General features: G+C 49.0%; 1 protein-coding gene across 1 annotated transcript; it reads right to left on the minus strand.

Annotated features, from left to right (window-relative positions):
• Positions 1-95: 95 nt before the first annotated feature.
• LOC125685588 (zinc finger protein 501-like) lies at positions 96-23,693 on the minus strand. The gene is given in 5 exon segments (XM_048928788.1): positions 96-207; positions 1,254-15,225; positions 15,228-16,558; positions 16,663-16,773; positions 23,434-23,693. Coding segments are annotated over 3 exon segments (1,524 nt in total). The 5' UTR covers positions 16,685-16,773; positions 23,434-23,693; the 3' UTR covers positions 96-207; positions 1,254-15,054.
• Between the last annotated feature and the right edge of the window lie 420 nt (positions 23,694-24,113).

The following is a 24,113-nucleotide window of genomic DNA, read 5'->3' on the forward strand; positions in this document are numbered from 1 at the left end:
TCCAAGGCAAACTCAATTTTGTAAAGCATGTAGTCATAGGGGTTGGAGAATGTGATGGCCAAAAAGAAACCACCAGCCTTGCAGACCACAATGCCCACGCTCCCTCGCAGGCTGTAGGGAGTTTTTGCAAAGGCACATATTCCTTTGGAGTCTGGGCCAATTTGAAAGGGCAGGGGATCCACATTCTGGCCACTGAAGCAGTAACTCCTGTAGAAGGAGGGGTGGTGAGAAAGGGCAGCTGGAGCCCAGTGGATGGGGGCACAAGGGCAACTCATTTGCAGAGGTGCTGAGTGGGACTCAGAGTTCTCTAGAGAGCAGGCAAGCATTGCCAATGCCAAGCATCCCTGAGTCAGAATTACCACTCCCAGAATCACCAGTGCACAGCATCACCAGAGCAGGCATGACAGAAAGGGAGCTCAGTGTCCCTACCAAGCCTCTTTACCCTTTACTTTGTTGGACCCAAGCTGTGCCCTCTGTGCACATGAATCTCATGCAGTCCTACAAGGAGAAGTGCAGGTACAGCAGCTGGGCAGGGGTAACTCCAGCACTGGGTTATGCTGGGGGCACCCAGCTGGAAGCAGTGGCAGAAAAGGACATGATCTGCAATGTGCCCTTGATGCCTATGGGGCTGAGGGTGCTGTGGGCTGCATCAGGCAAAGCACTGCCCAAAGCAGGAAGAGATCCTGCCCTTCTGCTTAGCACGGCTGAGCTCACACCTGGAGTGCTGTGTCCAGTTCTTGCCCCCAGGAGAAGGGAGACAGCGTAAAGAGTTCTACAGAGGTCCATTGAGATGGTGAAGGGATAGGAGAATCTGTCCCCTTGGCAGAGCTGGGACCACTGACACAGAAGAGGAGTGGCTCAAAGGATTCTTATATAGCTATCTGATGGGGGAGGGAAACAGCAAAAGAGAAAGTAGCTGTAATGCTTGCATGGTTTGAATGTGTGCTCATGACTGGCTGCTCCAAGCTGGAAGGGACAAGAACTCACTGATGACAGCGGGGAATCTAAGCAAGGCCTCCAAGGGAATAAGCAAAGAATAAAGGCACAGAAAGAATTGGAGAAGCATGGGGACAAGGAAGGAATTTCTTGAAGTGTGTGCAGCAGTACAGTGCAAACTGAGGACGGTCCACCACAAGATGGAGGAACATGCTGGAAATTGCTCCAGCACTTGGCACTGAGCCTCTCCATTGTCTTTGGAGATGTCCCTCATAGGCAGGGTGGCAGAAAGCAGCAGGGGACAGAGGGGTACCCACCTGAACTCCTTCAGTATCACTGTCTTGGTCCTGTTGATGATCTCCAGGCCCACGCTGCGGCACACATCAATGTTCTTCATCAGGCTCTCCACACTCTCCCCCAGTTGCCCAGGGTTACAGTTGTCACTGCAAGGCTTCTCCTTTTCTTTTTTCTCCTTTAGTGGCATCTTCCCCACTCAGTCCTGGGAGCAACACTGTGGAGCTCCAAAAGTGCTGCAGTGGTGCAAAAGCAGCAAAAACGAAAGTGGTGGCTTCCTATGGGAGCTCATAGGAGGGCATGCAGTGCTCCTCCCCCACATCCTGCCGGGCTTTGCAGGTCTCTCAAAGGACAGCTTTTGCACAAGGAAGTCCTGGGGGGAGCAACGCAGAAGGCTGTGCTCTCCTGCTCCATCTCCAGCTCTGGTTCTGGAAGGATCCAGCTGGAAAATATCCAGAATTCCAGAGCTGAGGGTTTGCTGATGCTCAGAGAGCAATGAGTGCTTCCCCCACATCCTGCCCATGGAGGAGTAATTCAGGGTATCTGCTAAATACAAATTTAGGTATCCTTGGTGTTAATCCTGGTACTGCTTGTCCCAGTGTTATTTGTTCCATGGGTCACATGAAATTTATAGGCTTACACAAAGAGGGTCACAAGCAGCAGTGAATTCAACTGCTCCATAATTTAATGAGTAACACTGCTTATTTGCAATACAATGGTATGTTTGCAATGCAGTGCAGCACAAAACTTATTCAGAGCGGTACAGTGCAGTTTATGGCAGTATTCAGCCTAGGAAGGAGTGGGCTTCAAAGCTTTGGAACAGAAATTGCTGAATGAGGCATCACTCATAATCAAACCCCCTGCCAAGAAAATCCTATTGTCCCACCCTCTTGAGCGTGCATCATAAAATGTGGTGGGGGTCTCTGGTGGTCACTGAATGAAGGCTAGATGTGAACCTCTCTGTGAACTTCCAACCTTTTAAGGGAGCTGGGGATAGCCTGAACCAGCTGGTATTGGTGTTGTGTTGGGCTGAGGATCTGTTTCACTGTCTTCAACAACAGAGCATCTACTCCTCTTTCTTATCATCGTTTGTCAGCAAGTTTGTGCAACTCTGCATTCTGTTCTTGAGCTTACCTGTACGCAAGCAGCTCGTCCTTCAGCTTTTATCCACTCAAGTTATCCAGAAAGTCTGTTCTCACAGCATGGAAAAGCTGTTCACGTGATTCATCCTCCCCTTTTTTATATCCTTAGCAAATCCTTTTGCCTACCATGCACCACTGTCCATTAACACCTTCCTGAATTACTTTCTAGATTCCACCTGGTGGTTCATATGATGTCTCTTGGCATAATCATCTAGGTCTTTTTCTCTTAGGACAACACCAGAAAGAACACTGCATACCTATGCAGGTTATCCCTATAAGGATAATCAGTACAACTACTGCTACAAACAGTTGCTCTACCCAGGTAAAGTTAGGGAGCCAGTGAGTGAACTTATGCTGTATATCCATGAATCCAAATGTGGATTTTGGTCCACACAAGCACAGCAACTTTGGTTAATTATCGTACAGACCCCTCCTGCCTTTGCTGCGTGAAGGTCTAGGGACATTCTATTCTGCAAGACCTCAAAGAACAGATCTCTGCCTGCAGACCCTGGATGGCACCTAGTCAGGTTCTTAATCCTTTCCATAGTGGCTGATACACTCACTATTGCTTTTTCCAGTTTGCAGACCCCTAGGTTCTGAACCCTTAACGCGTGCTGGGGCTGCTCCCCATGAAGCAGAGGAGATGGAATTTCAAGCTGATGTGTATGAATGGTGAACATCTTGTTGCTTAGCTTTCTGCAGGCTGGATACAACTGCTGTTTCAACTAGCCCAGTGACAGAGCCCTCCTTGCACATCATCCTGCATGAACATCAACTTCAGAAATGGAAGTCCCTCTCCTTCAGGTATCCTATCCTACCATCACAAGGAAAACAAACAATCTTGGATCCCAAAATCCTCCTGTTCCTGCAGCCCAGGCACTGCAGTCACAACTCTGTAAGGGCTAAGGACTCCTGTAGAAGGCCTCTTCCCCAAAGCAGGGACAAAACAGGTAGATTCTGTGAGTGGGAAAAAAAAACCTTACCTTTGCAAATGGTGCACCTTAAAACCTTGGGGAGGGGGGGGAAATCAGCAATTAAAATGATTCTGGGGAGATAAAATATAGAAAGTCTTCCCCATTCTTCTGCATGTCTCTGAGATATGGTGACTCCAGAGGAAACTGCTCGATAACAAATACTTTCTGTGGTCACAGAAGAGGAGAGACACACGAGCATCTTTTCTGCCCAGCCAGCCTTGCAGAGCATGAGTGGAGAAGAATCCTGCCCCAGTGCAGGGATATCTTGCAAGACAAACACACACTATAGAGCTTCTTGTGCTCTGAAATCTCTGCACTGTGGGTTTGCTCTGACTTTGCTCCCAGCACCTGTTGAAACTTGGGATGCTGAATGTAGGAACAAAAACCAAAGCTTTTCACACATGTATCTGAGCCAACTGAGGTTGGTGTCTGACAGCTGCCCTGAGCTCCTGATCAAACCACCTGGAAAAAGGAGTATAGCCAATGTGTAACACCATTAGGAATGGTTAAGGCAGTGTATGCCAAACATGCCTGCTCCCAGAAGCAAGCAGTTTGCTGGAATCAGTGCTAAGAAAAAAAAATTCCCTCTTTCTCAAAATGATCCAACAGATGGAACACCTCCCCTGCGAGGACAGGCTGAGAGAGCAGGGGATGTTCAGCCTAGAGAAGAGAATGCTCTGGGGAGACCTGAGAGTGGCCATTCAGTATTTAATGGGGCTGTGAGAAAGAAGGATGCAGACAATTAGCAGAGTCAGTTGTGACAGGACAAGGAGAAATGTTTCCAAACTAAAAGCGGGGGGATTTAGATTGGATATAACAAAAAAGATTTTTAAAATCAGGGCAGTGAGGCACTAGAGCAAGTTACCCAGAGAGGTGGTGGATGCCCAATCCTTGGATACACACAAGGCTGGAGAAGGCTCTGAGCAACCTGATCTGGCTGTAGATTTCCTTGTTCACTGCAGGGGAGTTGGACTACGTGACCTTTAAGAGTCCAACTGATTCTTTGATTCCACATTTCCACATCTTCCATGCATGGTTTTTTATTTTAAGAAAACAGGGCCAGACCCCAAGGAAAAGAAAAACTTTGGGACAAGTCAGTTAATTTATTCTCCCCCTTTCCTTTCAACTGCAAGTGACTTTCAGTAACATGCAAGAGCCACTTCACTGCTCTCCTGACCTTTGCATCTGATTAATCAGTGGAATCAGAAATTACTGGAAGCAACACATACACACAGACACACAGAACATTCCTGCACACGTTATTCCTTAGGAAACAAATTCAAAAAGCTGCTTGCAGGAAGAAAAGAAGAGAAAATAAGGCATGGAAAAATATTTTTTTTGAATTTTTTTTTATTGGTTGAACCTCTTCCCACATTTGGAACATACATTTCTTCCAGGAGTGCAATCTCTTGTGAGTGGGGAACTCTCGCTCCTGCACAAAGCCCTTCTTACAAACTTGAGGCATCTGTGAGGCTTCTTGCCATGTGGACTCATTGGTGCTTTGTCAGCTTGGAGCTGTGGTTGAAGCACTTGCTGCCGTGCAGGCATGGACAGGACTTCTCCCCAGTGTCAATGTTCTCATAAGGCTCAAGCTGTGGCAGAGGCTCTTCTCACAGAATCATAGGGGTTGGAAGGGACCTCCAGAGATCATCGAGTCCAACTCCCTGCCAAAGCAGTTCCCTACACCAGGTCACACAAGTAGGTGTCCAGGCAGGTCTTGAACATCTCCAGAGAAGGAGAATCCACAACCCCCCTGGGCAGCCCGTTCCAGCACTCCGTCACCTCACCTAAAGAAGTTCTTGTGCACATTTGTGCAGAACTTCCTATGCTGCAGTTTTCTGGCCGTCTCCCTTTGTCCTGTCTGCACACACTGCTGGAAACAGTCTGGCCTTGCCACTCTGACCCCCACACCTTAGATACTTATAGACCTGGATCAGGTCCCCTCTCAGCCTTCTTTTCTCAAGGCTGAACAGACCCAGCTCACTCAGCCTTTCTTCATAGGGGAGATGCTCCAGGCCCCTCACCATCTTTGTGGCCCTCCGCTGGACTCTTTCCAAGGGGTCCCTGTCTTTTTTGTACTGGGGAGCCCAGAACTGGACGCAGTGCTCCAGATGAGGCCTTACCAGGTGTATGGGAACTACTGAGTCATGGCCTGAACCTCTGATTGATCACCTGAGGTGAGCCATGAGTCAGCCAGAGGAGCACAGGTGAAGGCAATTCACCTGTGCTGCCGGCAGCAGTGGAGCCAGGCTGCACCCCTCCTGGACCTATTTAAGAGCTGGCTACCAGTGGGGAAGGATCTCTTCTGGAGATCCCTCCTTCTGGTGTTTTGTGGTGAGCCCAACATAAGGGTAAGCCTTCCATTTATTCTCTTTTGTTATCATAGTCCACTTTGCCTAACTCTCTTGTTTATTTTGTGATTGTAACATCTTAATATCCATTGATTATACACTTGGTGAGCCAGGCAGGCCGAATATACTAAAATTAACATCATGTCTTTTCTATGGAATTTCTATAAATGGGTCAAGGGGGAGAACAATACTCCTCTAGAGAAAATGATTCCAGGGCAGATCCCAGGATTTGAGGGATCCCCCTACTATGAGTTAGCTGCTATCATTGAAAAATGGGGTCCCTTACAGGTTACGGGCAATCTCTCCCCATATCGCATGGTGGACTATTTTCAAGGACTTGGCAAGGATGTCCTCACTACTAAAGAAAGACAACTGGCTGCCTCCATGGTGGCATGGCCATTATTGACTGCCTTAAATCATGCGGACTTAAGAAATAATACTTTAGAAACTGAAAATCAGCTTTTGAAAGACCGCATTGAAAAGCTGGAGCACGAACTTGGCGTTTTAACGGGGAAGAAGCCAATTCTACATCTTCCTATAGGCCAAATTCGTAACATTTCAATAAATGATGACTAGACTCCTGAATCAACAGACTTCGTTGATCAGGTGAACAAGAAATCCAAATCAGATCTTGAATGTCCAATTCTAACTGATCCACTGGAAGTCCGTCCTGTTGTAACCCAAAAAACAAAAAAAGTACAGGACAGACCGGCAGGGGTGCCGCCTGATCAATGGCCCCCTGCCCAGACTCATTTACATGTTACAGCTCGGCCATACACGGCAACAGAATTAATGGACTTAGTACAACGATTTCGGCAGAAGCCTAGAGAAAGTGTGCCGGCTTGGTTATTGAGACTGTGGGATTCTGGGGCAGAAAGTGTCTTGGTGAATGGCCCAGAAATATCTAAGTTGGCCACCATGACCGTCCATCCTGCTCTCAGACAGAGGTTATACGTAGGCAATCAATATCGTGATGAAAACCATTCCATACTAGAATGGTTAATGGCGGCCTGCCGTATGGTATGGCCGAATAAATCAGACATACCGTTACATACAGGAATGTGGTCCTCCATGGAGGACCTTCAAAATTATATCTGCGAACTGGGTGTAAGAGAGGCCATCTATGAAGATACATTTGATGGCCCTGATATGGTTAAATTTTCAGCAGGGATGAGAGATTTAATTTTACAGCAAGCTCCCTCCCATCTGTACGGCACCCTAGTCTCCATATTAAATCCCCTTGTAGCATCAGAAGCCGTAGTCCAGCAGGCTGCCCAGTTAGTTGCCGACTTGGGAGAAACAGAACGCCTGCGGACTAGGCGCAATATTCGGATGTTGGAAGAAGCAGAGGTCCTGCCGGTAAATAAAACCAAAATGCTGGCTACTCGAGCTCCTCCATCGGGACCCATCAGGGTATCCCGAAAACAAATGTTTAATGATTTAATTCGGGCTGGGGTCCAATTTGCTAAGATCGACCGCCAGCCCAACCATGTCCTTCTCCAGCTCTGGAGACAATTAAAGGACAATCAAAAATTCCAGAGCTACCCTAAGAAATCAAGGGTAAGAGCTATAGACAGGGTTCCAACAACAACATGGAACCTAGAAGATTTTATTGTTTCAAATAGGAAAAAAAGAGCCACCTCAGGTGTCTCGGGCCACAATGCCTAAGCCGTCGGAAGCAAAAGAACTGGCCCTAGCACAATTCATGCAGTGACAAGGGATGTTAGTCCCCGTAGGGCCTCCAGACGGGACCGGAGGCCCTATGTAGAATTAACTATTTATTGGTCCCGAAAAAATATTCAGAGAGTTATGGCACTAGTAGATACTGGAGCAGAAACATCAATTATCTATGGAGATCCGGGAAAATTTCATGGCGACAGAGTGATGATTGGTGGTTTTGGGGGACAGACTATTCCTGTCACCCAAACATGGTTAAAATTGGGGGTTGGGCGTCTCCCACCCCGGGAGTACAAGGTGTCTATTGCCCCAGTCCAAGAATACATCCTGGGCATAGACATTCTATGGGGTCTGGCTCTCCAAACAACTGTGGGAGAGTTCAGACTTCGACAAAGATGTATCAGTATCCGAGCGGTGCAGGCAATATTAAGAGGCCATGTGAAACACGGGCCTGTTTGCCCGCCGAAACCGCGCCGGATTACTAATGTTAGACAGTATAGACTCCCGGGTGGGCAAGATGAAATATCGAGAACGGTGCAGGAATTAGAAAAAGTGGGCATTATAAGACCTGCACACAGCCCGTATAACTCCCCCATATGGCCAGTGCGAAAGTCGGATGGCACATGGAGGATGACAGTAGATTACAGAGAATTAAATAAGGTCACGCCGCCTATTCATGCGGCCGTACCCAATATTGCCTCCCTAATGGACACAATGAGTAGGGAGATAAAAACCTATCATTGTGTCCTAGATCTAGCAAATGCATTCTTCAGTATCCCAATTGCTGAGGAATCGCAAGATCAGTTTGCGTTTACGTGGGGAGGCAGGCAGTGGACCTTTCAGGTCCTGCCACAGGGGTACGTGCATTCACCAAAGTATTGTCACAATCTAGTGGCGCGTGACCTGGCTGATTGGAGAAAACCTGATGATTGATGATCTCCTGCTGACATCTGACTCACTGGAGGCAGTAGGACAGGCAGCAGATTCATTAACTGCCTATTTACAACAGAGGGGGTGGGCTATAAATCCCCCAAAGGTGCAAGGTCCAGGCCTGTCCGTAAAATTCCTGGGGGTGGTTTGGTCAGGAAAGACCAAAGTGCTACCCAGTGCTGTTACAGATAAGGTTCAGGCCTTCCCAGTCCCTACAACATCAAAGCAGCTGCAAGAGTTTCTAGGTATATTGGGTTATTGGCGTTCCTTTATACCTCACCTAGCGCAGCTGCTAAGGCTGCTATACAGACTCACAAAAAAGGGGCAGCTATGGGACTGGGGGAAAACCGAACAGGATGCTTTCCAACAAGCAAAACTGGCAGTTATACAAGCCCAGGCATTGGGTATATTCGATCCTACCCTCCCAGCCGAGTTGGACGTTCATGTTACTCAAGACGGCTTCGGTTGGGGCCTGTGGCAACGCCAGAGCTCTGTTTGGACCCCCATTGGTTTCTGGTCTCAGGTTTGGCACAGAGCAGAAGAAAGATACAGTATGATTGAAAAACGGTTATTGGCTGCCTATTAGGCATTATAGGCAGTAGAGCCAATAACTCAAACAGCTGCAGTTATAGTCAAGACCACTCTGCCAATTCAGGGGTGGGTGAAAGATCTGACCCACCTTCCTAAGACAGGGGTGGCCCAAGCACAAACAGCAGCACAATGGGTCGCCTATCTCAGCCAAAGGAGCAGTCTGTTTTCATCCCCCCTGAAAGAAGAACTCCAGAAGATCCTAGGCCCAGTTACGTATCACAGTGATGCACCAAAAGAAATACTGGTCGCTCCACCAGAGAAGAGTCCCGTTCAGGAGGGAAAATATCCTATCCCTGAAGATGCCTGGTATACAGATAGGTCCAGCAAGGGCAACCCGAGCAAGTGGTTGGGCTATAAATCCCCAAAAGGTGCAAGTTCCAGGCCTGTCCATAAAAATCCTTGGGGGAATTTCATGCAGCCGTATCCAATATTGCCTCCCTAACGGACACATTGAGTAGGGAGATAAAAACCTATCCTTGTGTCCTAGATGTAGCAAATGCATTCTTCAGTATCCCAATTGCTGAGGAATCAGCAATTGTGGAGAGTGGAGGGCAATAGCATACCATCCTTCCACTGAGACAATCTGGTTTGATGAGGGGGATGGTCAGAGCAGCCAATGGGCAGAACTGCGAGCCGTGTGGATGGTTATAACCAAGGAACCCGGTGATGGTATCCTGAACATCTGCACAGACAGTTGGGCTGTGTACCGGGGGCTCACTCTTTGGATTGCACAGTGGGCCACCCAGGAATGGACTATCCACGCCTGACCGATCTGGGGCAAAGACATGTGGTTAGATATATGGAATACGGTCAAACACAGGACTGTACGTGTCTACCATGTTTCTGGTCATCAGCTCCTACAGTCACCGGGAAACGATGAAGCCAACACACTGGCCCGAGTTCGATGGATTGGGAATTCACCATCTGAGAACATCGCCCGCTGGTTGCATCAGAAGCTACGGCATGCTGGACAAAAGACAATGTGGGCAGCTGCTAAAGCATGGGGACTGCCCATACAACTATCTGATATCGTCCAGGCATGCCAGGATTGCGACGCTTGCTCCAAGATGAGACCGAGATCGTTGCCCGAAACAACAGCCCATCTTGCTAGGGGACACAATCCTCTCCAGCGATGGCAGGTCGATTACATCGGGCCCCTTCCTTGTTCCGAAGGGGCAAGATATGCCCTGACCTGTGTCGACACTGCAAGTGGGCTGCTGCAGGCCTATCCAGTACCGAAAGCAATCCAGGCATATACCATCAAGGCACTCACTAAACTGATGTCTGCCTACGGGACACCTCAAGTCATCGAGAGCGACCAAGGGACTCATTTTACTGGTGCAACGATACAGCGCTGGGCAGAAGAAAATAACATCGAATGGCGATTCCACCTGCCATATAATCCAACGGGGGCAGGCCTCATCGAACGTTATAATGGTATTCTTAAGGCTGCCCTGAAGACAGACTCCCAGTCCTTGCAGGGGTGGATGAAAAGACTGTATGAAACCCTGCGGGACTTGAATGAAAGACCTCAAGACGGCAGACCCAGTGCCCTGAGAATGTTGCAGACGACATGGGCCACCCCACTTAGGATCCAAATTACGGGCACTCATCCACTGATCATCACTCGTCTTGAATTGTACGAACACACGTCGCAATAAAATTGTGTAAGCGTCGCGATATAGCGGATCTCTGTATTAGGGAAAGCTTACCCTTTAGTTAACCTGATCATTGGTTCACGCCATGAAGGGGTGGAGTGTATGGGAACTGCTGAGTCACAGCCTGAACCTCTGATTGATCACCTGAGGCGAGCCATGAGTCAGCCAAAGGAGCACAGGTGAAGGCAATTCACCTGTGCTGCTGGAAGCAGTGGAGCCAGGCTGCACCCCTCCTAGACCTATTTAAGAGCTGGCTACCAGCAGGGAAGATCTCTTCTGGAGATCCCTCCTTCTGGTGTTTTGTGGGTGAGCCCAGCATAAGGGTAAGCCTTCCATTTATTCTCTTTTGTTATCTTAATCTACTTCGCCTAACTCTCTTGTTTATTTTGTGATTGTAACATCTTAATATCCATTGATTATACACCAGGGCAGAGCAGAGAGGGAGGATCACCTCCCTCGACCTGCTGGCCACGCTCTTTTTAATGTGCCCCAGGATGCCATTGGCCCTCTTGGCCACAAGGGCACACTGCTGGCTCATAGCCAACCTGTCATCCACCAGGACACCCAGGTGCCTCTCTACAGAGCTCCTCTCCAGCAGCTCATCCCCCAACCTGTACTGGTGCATGCAATTATTCCTTCCCAGATGCAAGACTCTACACTTGCTTTTGTTGAACCTCATCCGGTTTCTTACTGCCCAGCTCTCCAGCCTGTCCAGGTCTTGCTGAATGGCAGCACGGCCTTCAGGCGTGTCAGCCAATCATCCCAACTTTGTATCATCACAAACTTGCTGACGGTGGCCACTATCCTCTCATCAAGGTCATTGATGAAGATGTTGAACAAGACCGGACCCAGCACAGACCCCTAGGAACAACGCTGGTTACAGGCCTCCAACCAGACTCTGCACTGCCAACGATGACCCTCTGCGCTCTGCCACTCAGCCAGTTCTCAACCCACCTCACTGTCCACTCATCTATCCCACACTTCCTCAGCTTTGTTATAAGGATGTCGTGGGGGACAGTATCAAATGCCTTGCTGAAATCAAGGTAGACTACATTCACTGCTCTCCCCCCATCCACCCAGCCAGTGACAACATCATAGAAGGCCACCAGGTTGGTCAGGCACAACCTCCCCCTGGTGAATCCATGCTGACTACTCCTGATAACCTCCTTTTCTTCCAGTTGTCTGGAGATGGCATCCAGCACAAGCTGTTCCATCACCTTTCCAGGGACAGAGATGAGGCTGACTGGCCTGTAATCACCTGGACCTTCCTTCTTGCCTTTTTTGAAGACCGGAGTGACATTGGCTCTCCTCCAGTCTTCAGGCACCTCCCCCATTATCCAAGACCTCTCAAAGATGACAGAAGCGGTTCAGCAATCACCTCCACCAGCTCCCTCAGCACCCGTGGATGCATCCCATCGGGTCCCATGGACTTATGAACACTGGTGTTGCCTAGGCGCTCTCGGGCTGATTCTTCCCTGACTAAAGGGAGGTCTTCCATTCCCCAGACCCTCTCACTAACGTCCAGGGTCTGGGATTCCCAAAGGAGAGCTTTATCACTGAAGACAGAAGCAAAGAAGACACTCAGTATCTCTGCCATCCCAGCATCCCCCCTTACCAGCACACCCCCCTCACTTAGTAGGGGAGCCACATTCTCCCTAGTCTTCCTTTTACTGTTAACATACTTAACAAAGCCTTTTTTATTATCCTTTATCACCTCTGCCTAATTGAATTCCAGGAGGGCTTTAGCCTTCCTCATCGCATCCCTGCAGGCCCTGGACAACATTTCTATATTCCTCCCAAGTGGTCAGACCATTTTCCCACATTTCATAGGCCTTCTTCTTTCCTTTGAGTTTGCGCACGAGCTCCTTGCTCATCCACACAGGTCTCCTACCACTCTTTCCCCATTTCTTCCTCACAGGGACGCACCGATCCTGAGCTTGGGAGAAGAGCTGTTTAAATGCTGACCAGCTCTCACAGACCCCCTTACCTTCCAACACCCTAGCCCATGGGATCACTCCAAGTAGGTCCCAGAAGAGATCAAAGTTGGCTCTCCTGAAGTCCAGTGTAGCAATCCTACTTTTTGCTTTACTTCTTCCACTCAACATCTCAAACTCCACCACCTTCTGGTCATTACAACCCAAGCTGCCCCCAACCTTTACTTCCTTGACAAGGCCTTCCTTATTAGTGAGAATAAGGTCCAGCAACAGCCCTCCCCTTGTCGGTTCCTCCACCACCTGCATCAGAAAGTTGTCTTCAACACATTGCAGGAACTGTCTGGACCGCGCGTGCCTGGCCACGTTGTTATCTAGCAAATATCTGGATAACTGAAGTCTTCCCCCATAAGCACCAGCACCTGGGATCGTGACACTGCTTACAGTTCCTTACAAAAGGCCTCATTGATCTCCTCCTCCTGATCAGGAGGCCTGTAGTACACACCCATAGCAGTGTCAGCCATACCAGCCCGCCCCTTGATTCTCACCCACAAGCTCTCCACTGCTACACTGCTCTCCCCCAGCTGGAGTTCAGTACATTCTGGCTGCTCTCTCACATAAAGAGCAATTCCACCACCCCGCCTCACCAACCGATCTTTCCTAAAAAGCACACAGCCCTCCATGACAGCATTCCAGCCATGCGAGCTGTCCCACCACATCTCCGTGATGGCAATGAGCTTGTGGCCGTGCGACCACACGCAGAACTCCAGCTCTTCCTGTTTATTCCCATACTGCACACATTGTGTGCAGACACTCTAGGGAAGCAGCATCCCCCTGCTGCTCTCCATCCCTTCGAACTCCACCCTCATCACCCATCAAGCTCTGTTTTGAGCCTCGAACTACCCGCTCAACCCCAGCGGCCCTCATTTTGTCCCATTCCCCCTTGTTACCTAGTTCAAACAACTTTCAGTGAGGCTCACCAGTTCCTGGGCCAGGATACTTTCACCCCTTGCAGACAGGTGAGTTCCATCTGCAGCCGTCATGCCAGGAGCCAAGTAAATTGCCCCATGGTCAAAAAAAAACCCCAAAATCTTGTGCCTGCACCAACCTCTAAGCCATTTATTTATGAGGAGGGTTTTTTTGATCCTCTCAGTGTCCTTCCCCACCATTGCAGGGATAGAAGAGAAAACCATCTGCACACCCACTCCATCAAGTATCCTCCCCAGTCCCTTGAGAGCCCTCAGGCTTCTCTCAGCGGCATCATCACTGCCAACCTGAACTACCAATAATGCATAGTAATCAGATGGGCGAATAAGCCCAGGAAGCTTTCTAGAGATATCCCTGACCCGTGCCCTAGGGAGGAGGCAGCACACTTCCCTATAGGTGAGGTCAGGCAGACATACTGGGCCCTCAATTCCTTATAGAAGGGAGTTACTTATGGTATCACCCTCCTTTCTTTACTGGAGGAGGCAGTCTTCAAGCGTGGAGCTGACTGCCTCTCCTTAGAAAAGCTTGGAGCCTGTCTCTCCACCTCATTCTCAGCCACCTCACCCTTCAGTTTCAGGGCTTCAAACCTATTAGAGGCACCTGAGGAACCGAGGCAGGTTGGGATGAGTGCTGCCTGACTCGCTGAGGTGGGACCTGCTGCCATTCCTCCTCTCTTCTCAAGTTTGCTCTCTCGGTTTGACCATGGCAAGGGAGAGGGTCCACTATAGTTTGGGGGTTGCAATCTCTGCTCCTTTCTCACAGAGAGTCACACCACCCGTCTATCTCCCTCTCACACTCTCTAATGGTTCTTAACCTCTCCACCTCCTCCCTAAGCTCCACCACCAGGCAGAGCAGCTCCTCCACCTGCTCACACCTCACACATGTGGCATCCTTCCCATCCTCCCCCGGGAGCAGCATGCTCAGGCAAACACAGGCAGCACTGAATGTGGATATATAAATAGGGGATGTGTTCCAAACTGGTATCCACTGGTGTGTGATGAGCCCCCAGCTCTGGACGTACTTCTTCCAGCAGTCAAGGTGCTCACAGGGGCTCTCTCCTGTGTTGGTTTACTGGGGTCTACTAAAAGTTAAGCTCCAGCTGAAGCTCTTCCTGCGTTCCCTGCAGAGTGAATTCTTGGTCCAGCTGAGGTTTAATCTGGATCCTCATCTGTTGACCCACAGCAGATGAGTTTCTCTGGGGTGAGAAGAAATGACTTCTTCAGACAATTCCCTGCACACAGACCTTGCAGAAATGTGCTTCTGATCCACCTGCCATAATCACTGGATTCTCCTTTGCATGTCCACTTGCCCATATTGCTCTCTTTCTGCTGGAGACAGGGCAATTCCCCCGGAAGGAATGAGGAACATGATTGGCTTTGGCTCCAGAGCTCTTCCTCTGCTCAAGCGATTTGTGAAGGTTTCATCATCATGCAAATCCACAAGCAAGGAACCAGGTTGGGGTTCCAGCTGAAGACCTTCTCACATTCGTGGCACTAGCAGGCTCTATCTCTTGTGTGGACGTGCTTGTAGGTAAGGAGGCTGGAACTGCTTCTGAAGCTTGTCACAAACTCAGGGCACTTCTGTCATCTGTCTCCTCTGTGGATGTGCCTGTGGGAGTTGAGTTTACGACTGCTTCTAAAGCCTTCCCCACACTCAGAGTACTTGCAAGGTCTCTCTCCTGTGTGGATGTGCTGCTGACCTCTGAGGTTGGAACTGCTTTTGAAGTTCTTCCCACACTCACGGCACTTGTAGGGTCTTTCTCCCCTGTGTGGATGCGCTGGTGGCGGATGAGGTGGGAACTGCTTTTGAAGTTCTTTGAGCAGTCAGGACACTTAAAGGCCCTCTCTCCTGTGTGGATGAGCTGGTGGTAGATAAGGTGGGAACTGCTTTTAAAGCTCTTTGGACACTGTGGACACTTAAAAGGTCTCTCTCCTGTGTGGATGCGATGATGGATTGTCAGGTTGGAACTCCTTCTGAAGCTCTTCCCACACTCGGGGCACTTATAGGGTCTCTCTCCTGTGTGGATGCTCTGGTGGTAGATGAGGTCAGAACTGCTTTTGAAGCTCTCCTCACACTCTGGGCATTTAAAGGGTCTCTCTCCTGTGTGGATGTGCTGGTGGCGGATGAGGTTGGAACTGCTTTTGAAGCTCTTTCCACACACGGAGCACTTGAACGGTCTTTCTCCCGTGTGGATGCGCTGGTGGCTCTTCAAATGAGAACTGCTTTTGTAGCCTTTCCCACAGCTGAGGCACTTGTAGGGTCTGTCTCCTGTGTGGATGCGCTGGTGGATCATGAGGTGGGAGCACTGCCGGAAGCTCTTCTCACACACAGGGCACTTGTAAGGTTTGTCACCTGTGTGGATGCGCTGGTGGATTGCAAGGTCAGAACTGCTTCTGAAGATCTTTGGACACTCAGGACACTTAAAAGCTCTCTCCCCTGTGTGGATGCGCTGGTGGTAGATGAGGTCAGAACGGCTTTTGAAGCTCTTGCCACACTCGGGACACTTAAAGGGTCTCTCTCCTGTGTGGATGTGTTGGTGGGAAAGGAGTTTAGAACTGCTTTTGAAGCTCTTCCCACACTGTTGACACTTGTAGGGTCTGTCTTCCGAGTGCATGCGCTGGTGGGAATGAAGATCTGAACTGAAGTTCTTCTCACCCTTGGGGCAATTATCAAGTTTCTCTGATGTGTGGACGCACTGGTGGATATGCAAGTTGCAACTTTTTATGTAGCTCCTGTCACATTCATGGCATTTAAAGTGTCTGCCTCCTGCATGGATGTGCTGCTGGTTAACACAGTCAGAATAAGTTTGAAAGCTTTTCTCACTCCCATCACATGGATTTTGACTTTTCTTATGGCACACTTCCTTGCTCACTGAGTCTTTACATTGCTTCTGACCTGTGCTGCAGTCTAGGTGTTTCCTCGCTCTCTTTCCTGGACAGTTTCCCAGTGGCTTCTTGATGTACTCTCCTTGCTCCACACCCCCTTGGACATCCTTCCTGGCTTTTCCAACAGGGATGCTAGCACACTGCCTCTGGGCCATGCCACTGTTCTGCAGATCTTCCTTCATAGTTGTGATACCATCACCTGCTGGATGACAGAGGAAATTCAGAAATACCACATGGTGCCAAAATATTTCCCAGTCAGAGATGGCTTTTGCCAGCCCCAGCCTCCTCTTTCCACCCCCTCCTCACCTGCGCTGAGCTCTCCTGCCATGTCCTCCAAGGTGTGCGCACCTGGGATCCAGGGTTCATCCCTTCCTTCCAGCAGGGAGATCTCCACAGGCTTGGGAGCTGGAAGTGACACTTAAATGATAGAAACAGGGCAGATGAGAGAACGTTCATGACTCTGGCAGAGCTGCTCATCCAACAATGTTATTATATGTCCCTCTCAACTCCGAAACCACAATCTGGGCCTGAATGACACCTGGTCAACACATACAGGCTTCCTTTGGAGCCCAGCATGCCTTTCATGTCTCTGAAAATTACGCAGGGACATATTCATTAAAATTCCCTTTAGGATATTCTGTTTATTTTTTTTCCAAAATGCTCAATGCCCAAGGGTTCAAAAAGGTTTATGGAAATTGACACTGAAAGGCACAAAATGCTACAAACAGTAACCTGGGAGCTGTCTGGTTGCTGGAGTTGGTGGCAACACGCAATCACAGAATCATAGAATTGCTCAGGTTGGAAAAGACCTCAAAGATCAAGTCCAACCATAACCTAACCATACTACCGAAACTCTAACAAACCTCTGCTAAATCATGTCCCTGAGCACCACGTCCAGATGGTCTGTAAACACATCCAGGGATGGTGACTCAACCACCTCCCTGGGCAGCCCATTCCAGTGCTTTAAAACCCTTTCTGTAAAGAAGTTTTTCCTGATATCTGACCTAAACTTGCCCTGGCGCAACTTAAAGCTATTTCCTCCCATCCTGTCACCAGTAAGAAGAGATGAGCCCTGCTCTGCTGCAATGACCTTTCAGATATTGAAAGAGAGCAGTAAGGTCTCCCCTCAGCCTCCTTTTCCCCTGACTAAACATCCCCAGTTCCTTCAGCCTCTCCTCATAGGCCATATTCTCCAAGCTCTTCACAGCCTTGTTGCCCTTCTTTGGACCTCCTCCAGCACCTCCATGTCCTTTCTGTACTGAGGTGCCCAAAACTGAACACAGCACTCGAAGTGAGGCCTCACCAGTCCTGAGTACAGGACAGGATCACTTCCCTGGCCCTGCTCACCACACCATTCCTGATACAAGCCAGGATGCCATTGGCCTTCTTGACCACCTAGGCACACTGCTGGCTCATATTCAGCCCACTGTCCATCAGCACACCAAGGTCCCTTTCCATCAGGCAGCTTTTCAGCCACTCCTCCCCAAGCCCGTAGGGTTACCTGGGCTTGTTGTGACCAAAATGCAGGACCTGACACTTGGCCCTGTTGAAACTCATGCAGTTTACCCTGGCCCATTGATTAGGGTCTATCCAGGTCCCTCTGTAATGCCTTTCTCCCTCAGGCAGATCAACAACCCCTCCCAACCTGGTGTCATCTGCAAACTTACTGAGGATGCACTCAATCTACTCATCAAGATCGTTAATAAAGATGTTAAATAGAAGCAACCCCAGTACCGAGCCCTGGAGGACACTGCTCATGACAGGTTGCCAACTGGATTTAACTCCACTGACCACAAGTCTTTGGGCCTGGCCACCCAGCCAGCATTTCACCCAGCAGAGCATACGCCCATCAAACCATGGGCAGCCAGCTTCTCCACGAGGATGTTGTGGGGGACAGCGTCAAAGGCTTTACTGAAGTCCAGGTAGACCACATTGACAGCCTTACCTTCATCCAATCAATACAGCAAAACAAAGGGCTGTTCGCAGGGAGCCAATCACCCCCGCCTGGCTCAGGCCTGTTTGCCAGCAGTGACTCAACCTCAGGAAAATTTGTTGATTCAGAACCTCGGTGAGTGGCAAAGAGTTTTCTCTAGCCTTTATGAGCCTTGCTAGGAGCGTATCTTAGAGTGATTGTGCACACAGGATCCCTTAGATACAAACCATTGACCTACTCTGGGACTAGGAGTGGATCCAGCCTCACTGCAGCTCCTTACCCCCATGGTTCAAGGAGTTTACTACGGTACCTGTGTGTTCAACACTAACCACTACACCACAAAAAAGTGTGCCCAGCCATCTCCAATTTTGTTAAGTCACCGTTAAATCACTATAGCATATCTATATTATATGAACACGTAGATCCCCATTTCACCCTTAAGAGTATATAGTGTAGTTCTATCCATCCCTGATAAACTGGATATCTGCAAAGAAATCTTCCAAAGTGGAGTAATGAAGCATGGGGAAACCATTACTTTTACCCATTCCCAGAGTCCTGACTTATAATCAGCCTCCAGGCATTATCTTTAATCTAACTGTAGCATTCCAGAAATGAGAAATCAGTGATGGAAATCCCACTAGGGCTTCGGAAGCTCAGCATGCAATTCAGGCAGCAAAGACTTAAGATTACTAATGTAAAAGAAACAAAGTATTGTGGCCCAAATTGCCAAAGCAAATTTCTGGCTCCTGGATGAGAAATTCATGCCACCCACTTTCTCCACAATTATAAATACTCATGAGAAATATTTGGGGTTTTAATATTTTAAACACATGACCTGGTGCCAGCTTCAAACACTGATGCCAAAAAGGCAGTATACTTTGCACAGCCTCTGCCCTCCTTGAATCAAAAACTACTGCAGCACTCCAGTACCACATTTCTGCCATGGCACGGGGTGGAATTGCTGAAGGTACAGCAGATCTGGAAAGAAAAACTTTCTGTCACCCACAACTTTTTATGCCATACACACCAAGCACCGTAATCAAAGGAACTTCTACCAAACTGGTGGGGCAAGCAGCAGCAGCCACTTAATATCCAGCTCAACTACGTTTAAAGAAACTGTACAGTGACATATGTATGGGGAAAGGGACTGCTATCTTCAGCCCGAGCAGTGAAGCGAGTTGACACAATATATAAAGGACAGCCTGTGCCAACAGCGTCTTTTAATTTACTGGAAGCAGGACTAAAGAGGACTGCCCTCCCAGAATCCACTGCAGAAAATCCGCTAGGAAATGGTATGTTCACCCAACAGGACGTGCAGGAAAGGATGTTGATAATGGCAGAGCAATCTGAACGCACCCCCTTCCTCCCCTCCTCACACTCAGGCACACGGAGTACAACAACAACAACAACAACAACAACAACAACAACACGGTCTTTTGGGTTTCACCCACTGAAAAGAGAGAATGACAGTACAGTTGAACCAGCCTGTGATGATCAAATCACCATCTACTGATGCTGTGCTTATGATTTTAACTACACCTTGCAGCCTACTTATTGATCCATAGTGGTGCTAAGCATAAAAATGATGGTATAATGGATTTATCTTCTTTTTAACGGGTGCCACCTGAGAAGCAGGAGAAGGGCGACCTGATTTGCAAATCCCCTTGATTAGAGTTAGGTGAATCGACACTCTTAATCCAAACACAATCATCAAATTTAATGAGATTCTCTGTACAATAATCTTAGAAGTATTGTCAGTCTTACAATTATATTTATCTAAACTGTGCAGCTAAAGTATGCAACTTTATAGGAAATCCAAATAAAGACTGTGATACTTAACAACTTTACAAGGGAAAAATAAAGATAAAGAGAGAGGGGGACACGATAGGACAAAGACAAAAAAAAAAAGCATTGTGGGAATACAAGAAAAACTGAACAGAGCAGCAGCTGTGGAGCAAGATAAGCAGCATGAGAACCAAAGACACCTCTAGCAAAAGAATGTCTCACGGCTCTGACTGGAGAAGTGCCTGCGTGAACGGTTGAAGAGTGTTTTGCAGAATGTTCTGCTGACATGTATAAATAGAATAGTGCTTAAGAATAAAGCAGACTAACAGCTTTTAACCACACTGGTGTGCTGCTGTGTGTCCAGCACGTCCTGAGAGTCCAGAGCGTCCCCCCCAGAGCACCTGTCTGGGTGCCAGTGTTGGTGCAGCCAACCGGGCTGTAAGAGAACTTGACCAGAAGCTACAAATGGAAACCTCAAAGTCCCTCCTCTAGTTTCTCTCACACATCTTTTTATGCCTGCTAGATTTACAAAGTCTGCAGTCAACAACTCTCCTTGAACAGGGGAGTTTTGGCCAGAGCAAGGCTGTACTATGCACAGTGAGCTCCCTTCTCCTTGGTCTACCACACGGAATAACCTGTTCTGAATCCCCTACCAAGGTGATTCTCCACTCTTTCACAGCCTCTAAATTACCCAAAAAGGGTGATGGTCATAATCCAGTTAAAAAAAGATTTGCTTGCCCATCCCAAGGATCAGGGCTTGCCAAATGCTTCAAAAGGAGGGATTTCCAGGTAGAGATCCCTCCCTTGTGGCTGCTAGCCCCTCAGTGTGGTGAACTGCTTCCTCCTGTGCTCCCAGTGCTGGCTGCGTTCCTTCCCCAGGTGCTCAGTCGCTGCTTCAGGCCATGACTGAGCAATTGCCATACAACATAGATAAGAGGTGCAGGGTAACACACAAGAGGAAGACGGCAAATAGCTGAGAGGAAGATTTGAGGGTTGCTCTCTTTTTATTTTTCTAGTTCTGAATAGTTTTAGAGACACTGAAGAGAGTAGGCCTGGTGGACAGGAATGAAAAAATTGTACTTCTCCAGGAGCACAGAAATCAGAGAGATGATAATAATAAGAGAGAAGAGAGTGAGAGACAGAGGAATAAGGAGAGGAAGACAGAAAGATGGATAGTATCCACTCTTGGATCCAGCACTGGAATTTTCAGTCTTGGTCCACTGATGGAGGGTTGTGTATACTTCTATTATGATTGAATAAATTGTGGATAACACTTTTTCCTCCATTTAACTCTATTCCACAGCTCAGCTTCCATCTAGTACCTATGAACTCTCTGTCCTGCTCCAAATCCAAACCAACTTTTAAAATTGACTGTATCCTGGTACAAAGAGGGGTTGAATGAAATGTACCAACTGCAAATGGCATTGACTTTGATTATCAATTATAGGAGGACTGAAAGTAGGAAAGGGCTGACCCTTCAAATGGAAATGGGCAGTTAACCATTCCTGTAGGTAAACTCATATCAGTAGAATCAGAGGCAATGCGATCCTACATTTCTTACCCACAAAACAAATGTATATACAGAGAAGGCATGCTAGCCCTGTGAGTGAACTACTCAGCACTCATCTCTATGAGGACTTGCAATAAATACCTCACGCCTGTGTGCACACCACCCTAGAGCACCTGGATTTTGGGACAGCAGCAGTAACATTATCAGGGACTGGGACATCAGCATGAACACAGCATTTCTATCTGTTATCCTGCAGAGTGCAGAATCATCTTGGTGGGGAATTCCAAACAAGGTACCCTTGGAAAGCTGCAGTTCCCCATGAGAACAAAGGCTAGTGATCGCACAACTCCTGCCAGCTGCTCATAGAATGCCTCATCTGTCTCTTCGTCCTGGTCTGGCATTCTGTAATGGACCCCCACCTGGATGTCCACCTTGGTCTTCATCCTGATCCTGACCCACAGGGACTCAACCTTACCACCCCCAGCCCCGAGCTCTGTGATATCAAACTGTTCTCTACCAGAGAGCCACACCACCATGCCTCCTTTCTTGCCTACACCTTTTGAAGAGTTTATACAGCCACTCATTGCACTCCAGTTGTAAGAGTGATGTTGCCATGTTTCAGTAGTGACAACTAAGTCAAGGCCTGCACGCCACAAGATGGCTTCCAGCTCCCTCGTGCTTGTTGGCCACACCGTGTGCACTGGTGCAGATGCATTTCAGTTGAGCCACTGGCCTCACCTCCAGCCCTAACATTGTTCCCCAGACTCATCGCTAGCATGCCTCATTTCATCCCCTTCCCCCTTCATACTTAGTTTAAAGCCCTCTCAACAAGCCCTGCCAGCTCCTGGGCTGTGATCCTTTTCTCCCTTTGAGACAGATGGGACCCATCTGCAGCCATCAGACCAGGTGCAGAGTAAACCAGTAAATTGCCTCACTGTCAAAAAAAAAAAAACAAAAAAACCCATCAAAGTTGCAGCAGCAGTACCAGCCTCTCAGCCACATAGTTATCACAAGTATTTTTCCAGTCCTCTCAGTATCCCTCACTGCCATTGAAGACACAGAGAACACCATCTGTACTCCCACTCCGTCCACTAACCATCTGAACTCACAGCAGTCCCTTATGACAGCCCTAAGGCTTCTGTCAGCAAGTACATCACTGCCAGCCTGAGCTGTCAGTAAAGGATAATGACAGGAAGGGTGAACCAGGCCAGAAAGTTTTCTGGTGATGTCTGTGACCTGGGCCCTGGGGAGGCAGCACACTTCCCCACTAGGAATGCATAGGGTTAATGCTTCCCCTCCCCCCCCCCCCGTTTTTCTTTTTTTTTTTTTTTTTTTTTTTTTAAGTTATTACTATTTTTTAAACAAATAATTACTCTGCTGTTGGAGACTTGTTGGCAGGTTTTTATTTTGTTTTGGTTTTGTACCCATTCCACAATGGTTAACGCTGATTGCCAATTCTCTTCTGTCCAGCTCTGCCCCTCTGCGGTCAGGCAGGCCTTCCTGCCTTTTAATAGCTCTGACAGAAGGGAGCAGTCAAAGCCAGTCTGAACCCACGAAGCCACGACCATCTGCTAGAGAATTCAGAGTCAGCTGATTAAGTGTCCTTCCTTGCCTGAGGAAACCCACACTCAGTGCTGCTGTACTCGCAGAAAGTGCTCTCGCTGCCAATTTAAACGCCTCACCCCACCAGGCGGGCTGCGAGGAAGGTCAACCTTCTTACGCTCTGAACGAGCACCCGCCTGCTCAACCGGGCCTTCCGTGCCGGCTGGGCCCGCTGTCCCGCACACCCCGCGTAACCTCACTCAAGACGGTCAGCGATGGAACACGCGGCGCCAGGTGCTGAACTCACCCCGCCAGCTGCGCTGGAGGAGCTCAGCCCCGCGCACGGCCCGGCTCCCGACCTGAACCGCGGCCTCACACGCTGTACCGGGAAGAGACGGCCGCCGTTCTCCCGGACTCGGTACCGACGCCTGGAGCAACCAGTTCAGTCCAGCCCCACGCCGCCGGAAGTCGCGCAGGCGTGGGGCAGATACTTCCGGTCAGGGCTGCCCCCGCCAGAAGCCGCGCAGCCGTGAGGGAGAGCACTTCCGGTCGGGCTGCCCGGCTGCGGTGCGGCTGCGCGGGCGCTCCCACGGGTGGCGGTGGGGGAGCAGTTGCCGTTCGCTGCTGTGAAGAAAATTGCTGCTCCAGGCGGCTCGCTCAGTCATCTTCACCCCATAAAGAGGCAGCGGGGAGTCTTCAGCTTTCTTTATCACAGAATTGAGGGGTTGTAGGGGACCTGCAGAGATCATCCAGTCCAACCCCCCTGCAATGCAGGCCCCCTGCAGCAGGCTGTGCAGGTGGGCGAGCGGGTGGGTCTGAAATCTTACCAGAGAAGGAGAATCCACAGCCTCCCTGGGCAGCCTGTTCCAGCGCTCCGTCACCTCGCTGTAAAGAAGTTCCTGCCCGTGTTGGTGCAGAACCTCCTCTACTCCCGTTTGTGGCTGTTCCCCCTGTCCTGTCTCCACCAACCACAAGGTTGGTCACGTC

Source organism: Lagopus muta, chromosome 28, assembly GCF_023343835.1.
Source record: "Lagopus muta isolate bLagMut1 chromosome 28, bLagMut1 primary, whole genome shotgun sequence".
Taxonomy (NCBI): domain Eukaryota; kingdom Metazoa; phylum Chordata; class Aves; order Galliformes; family Phasianidae; genus Lagopus; species Lagopus muta.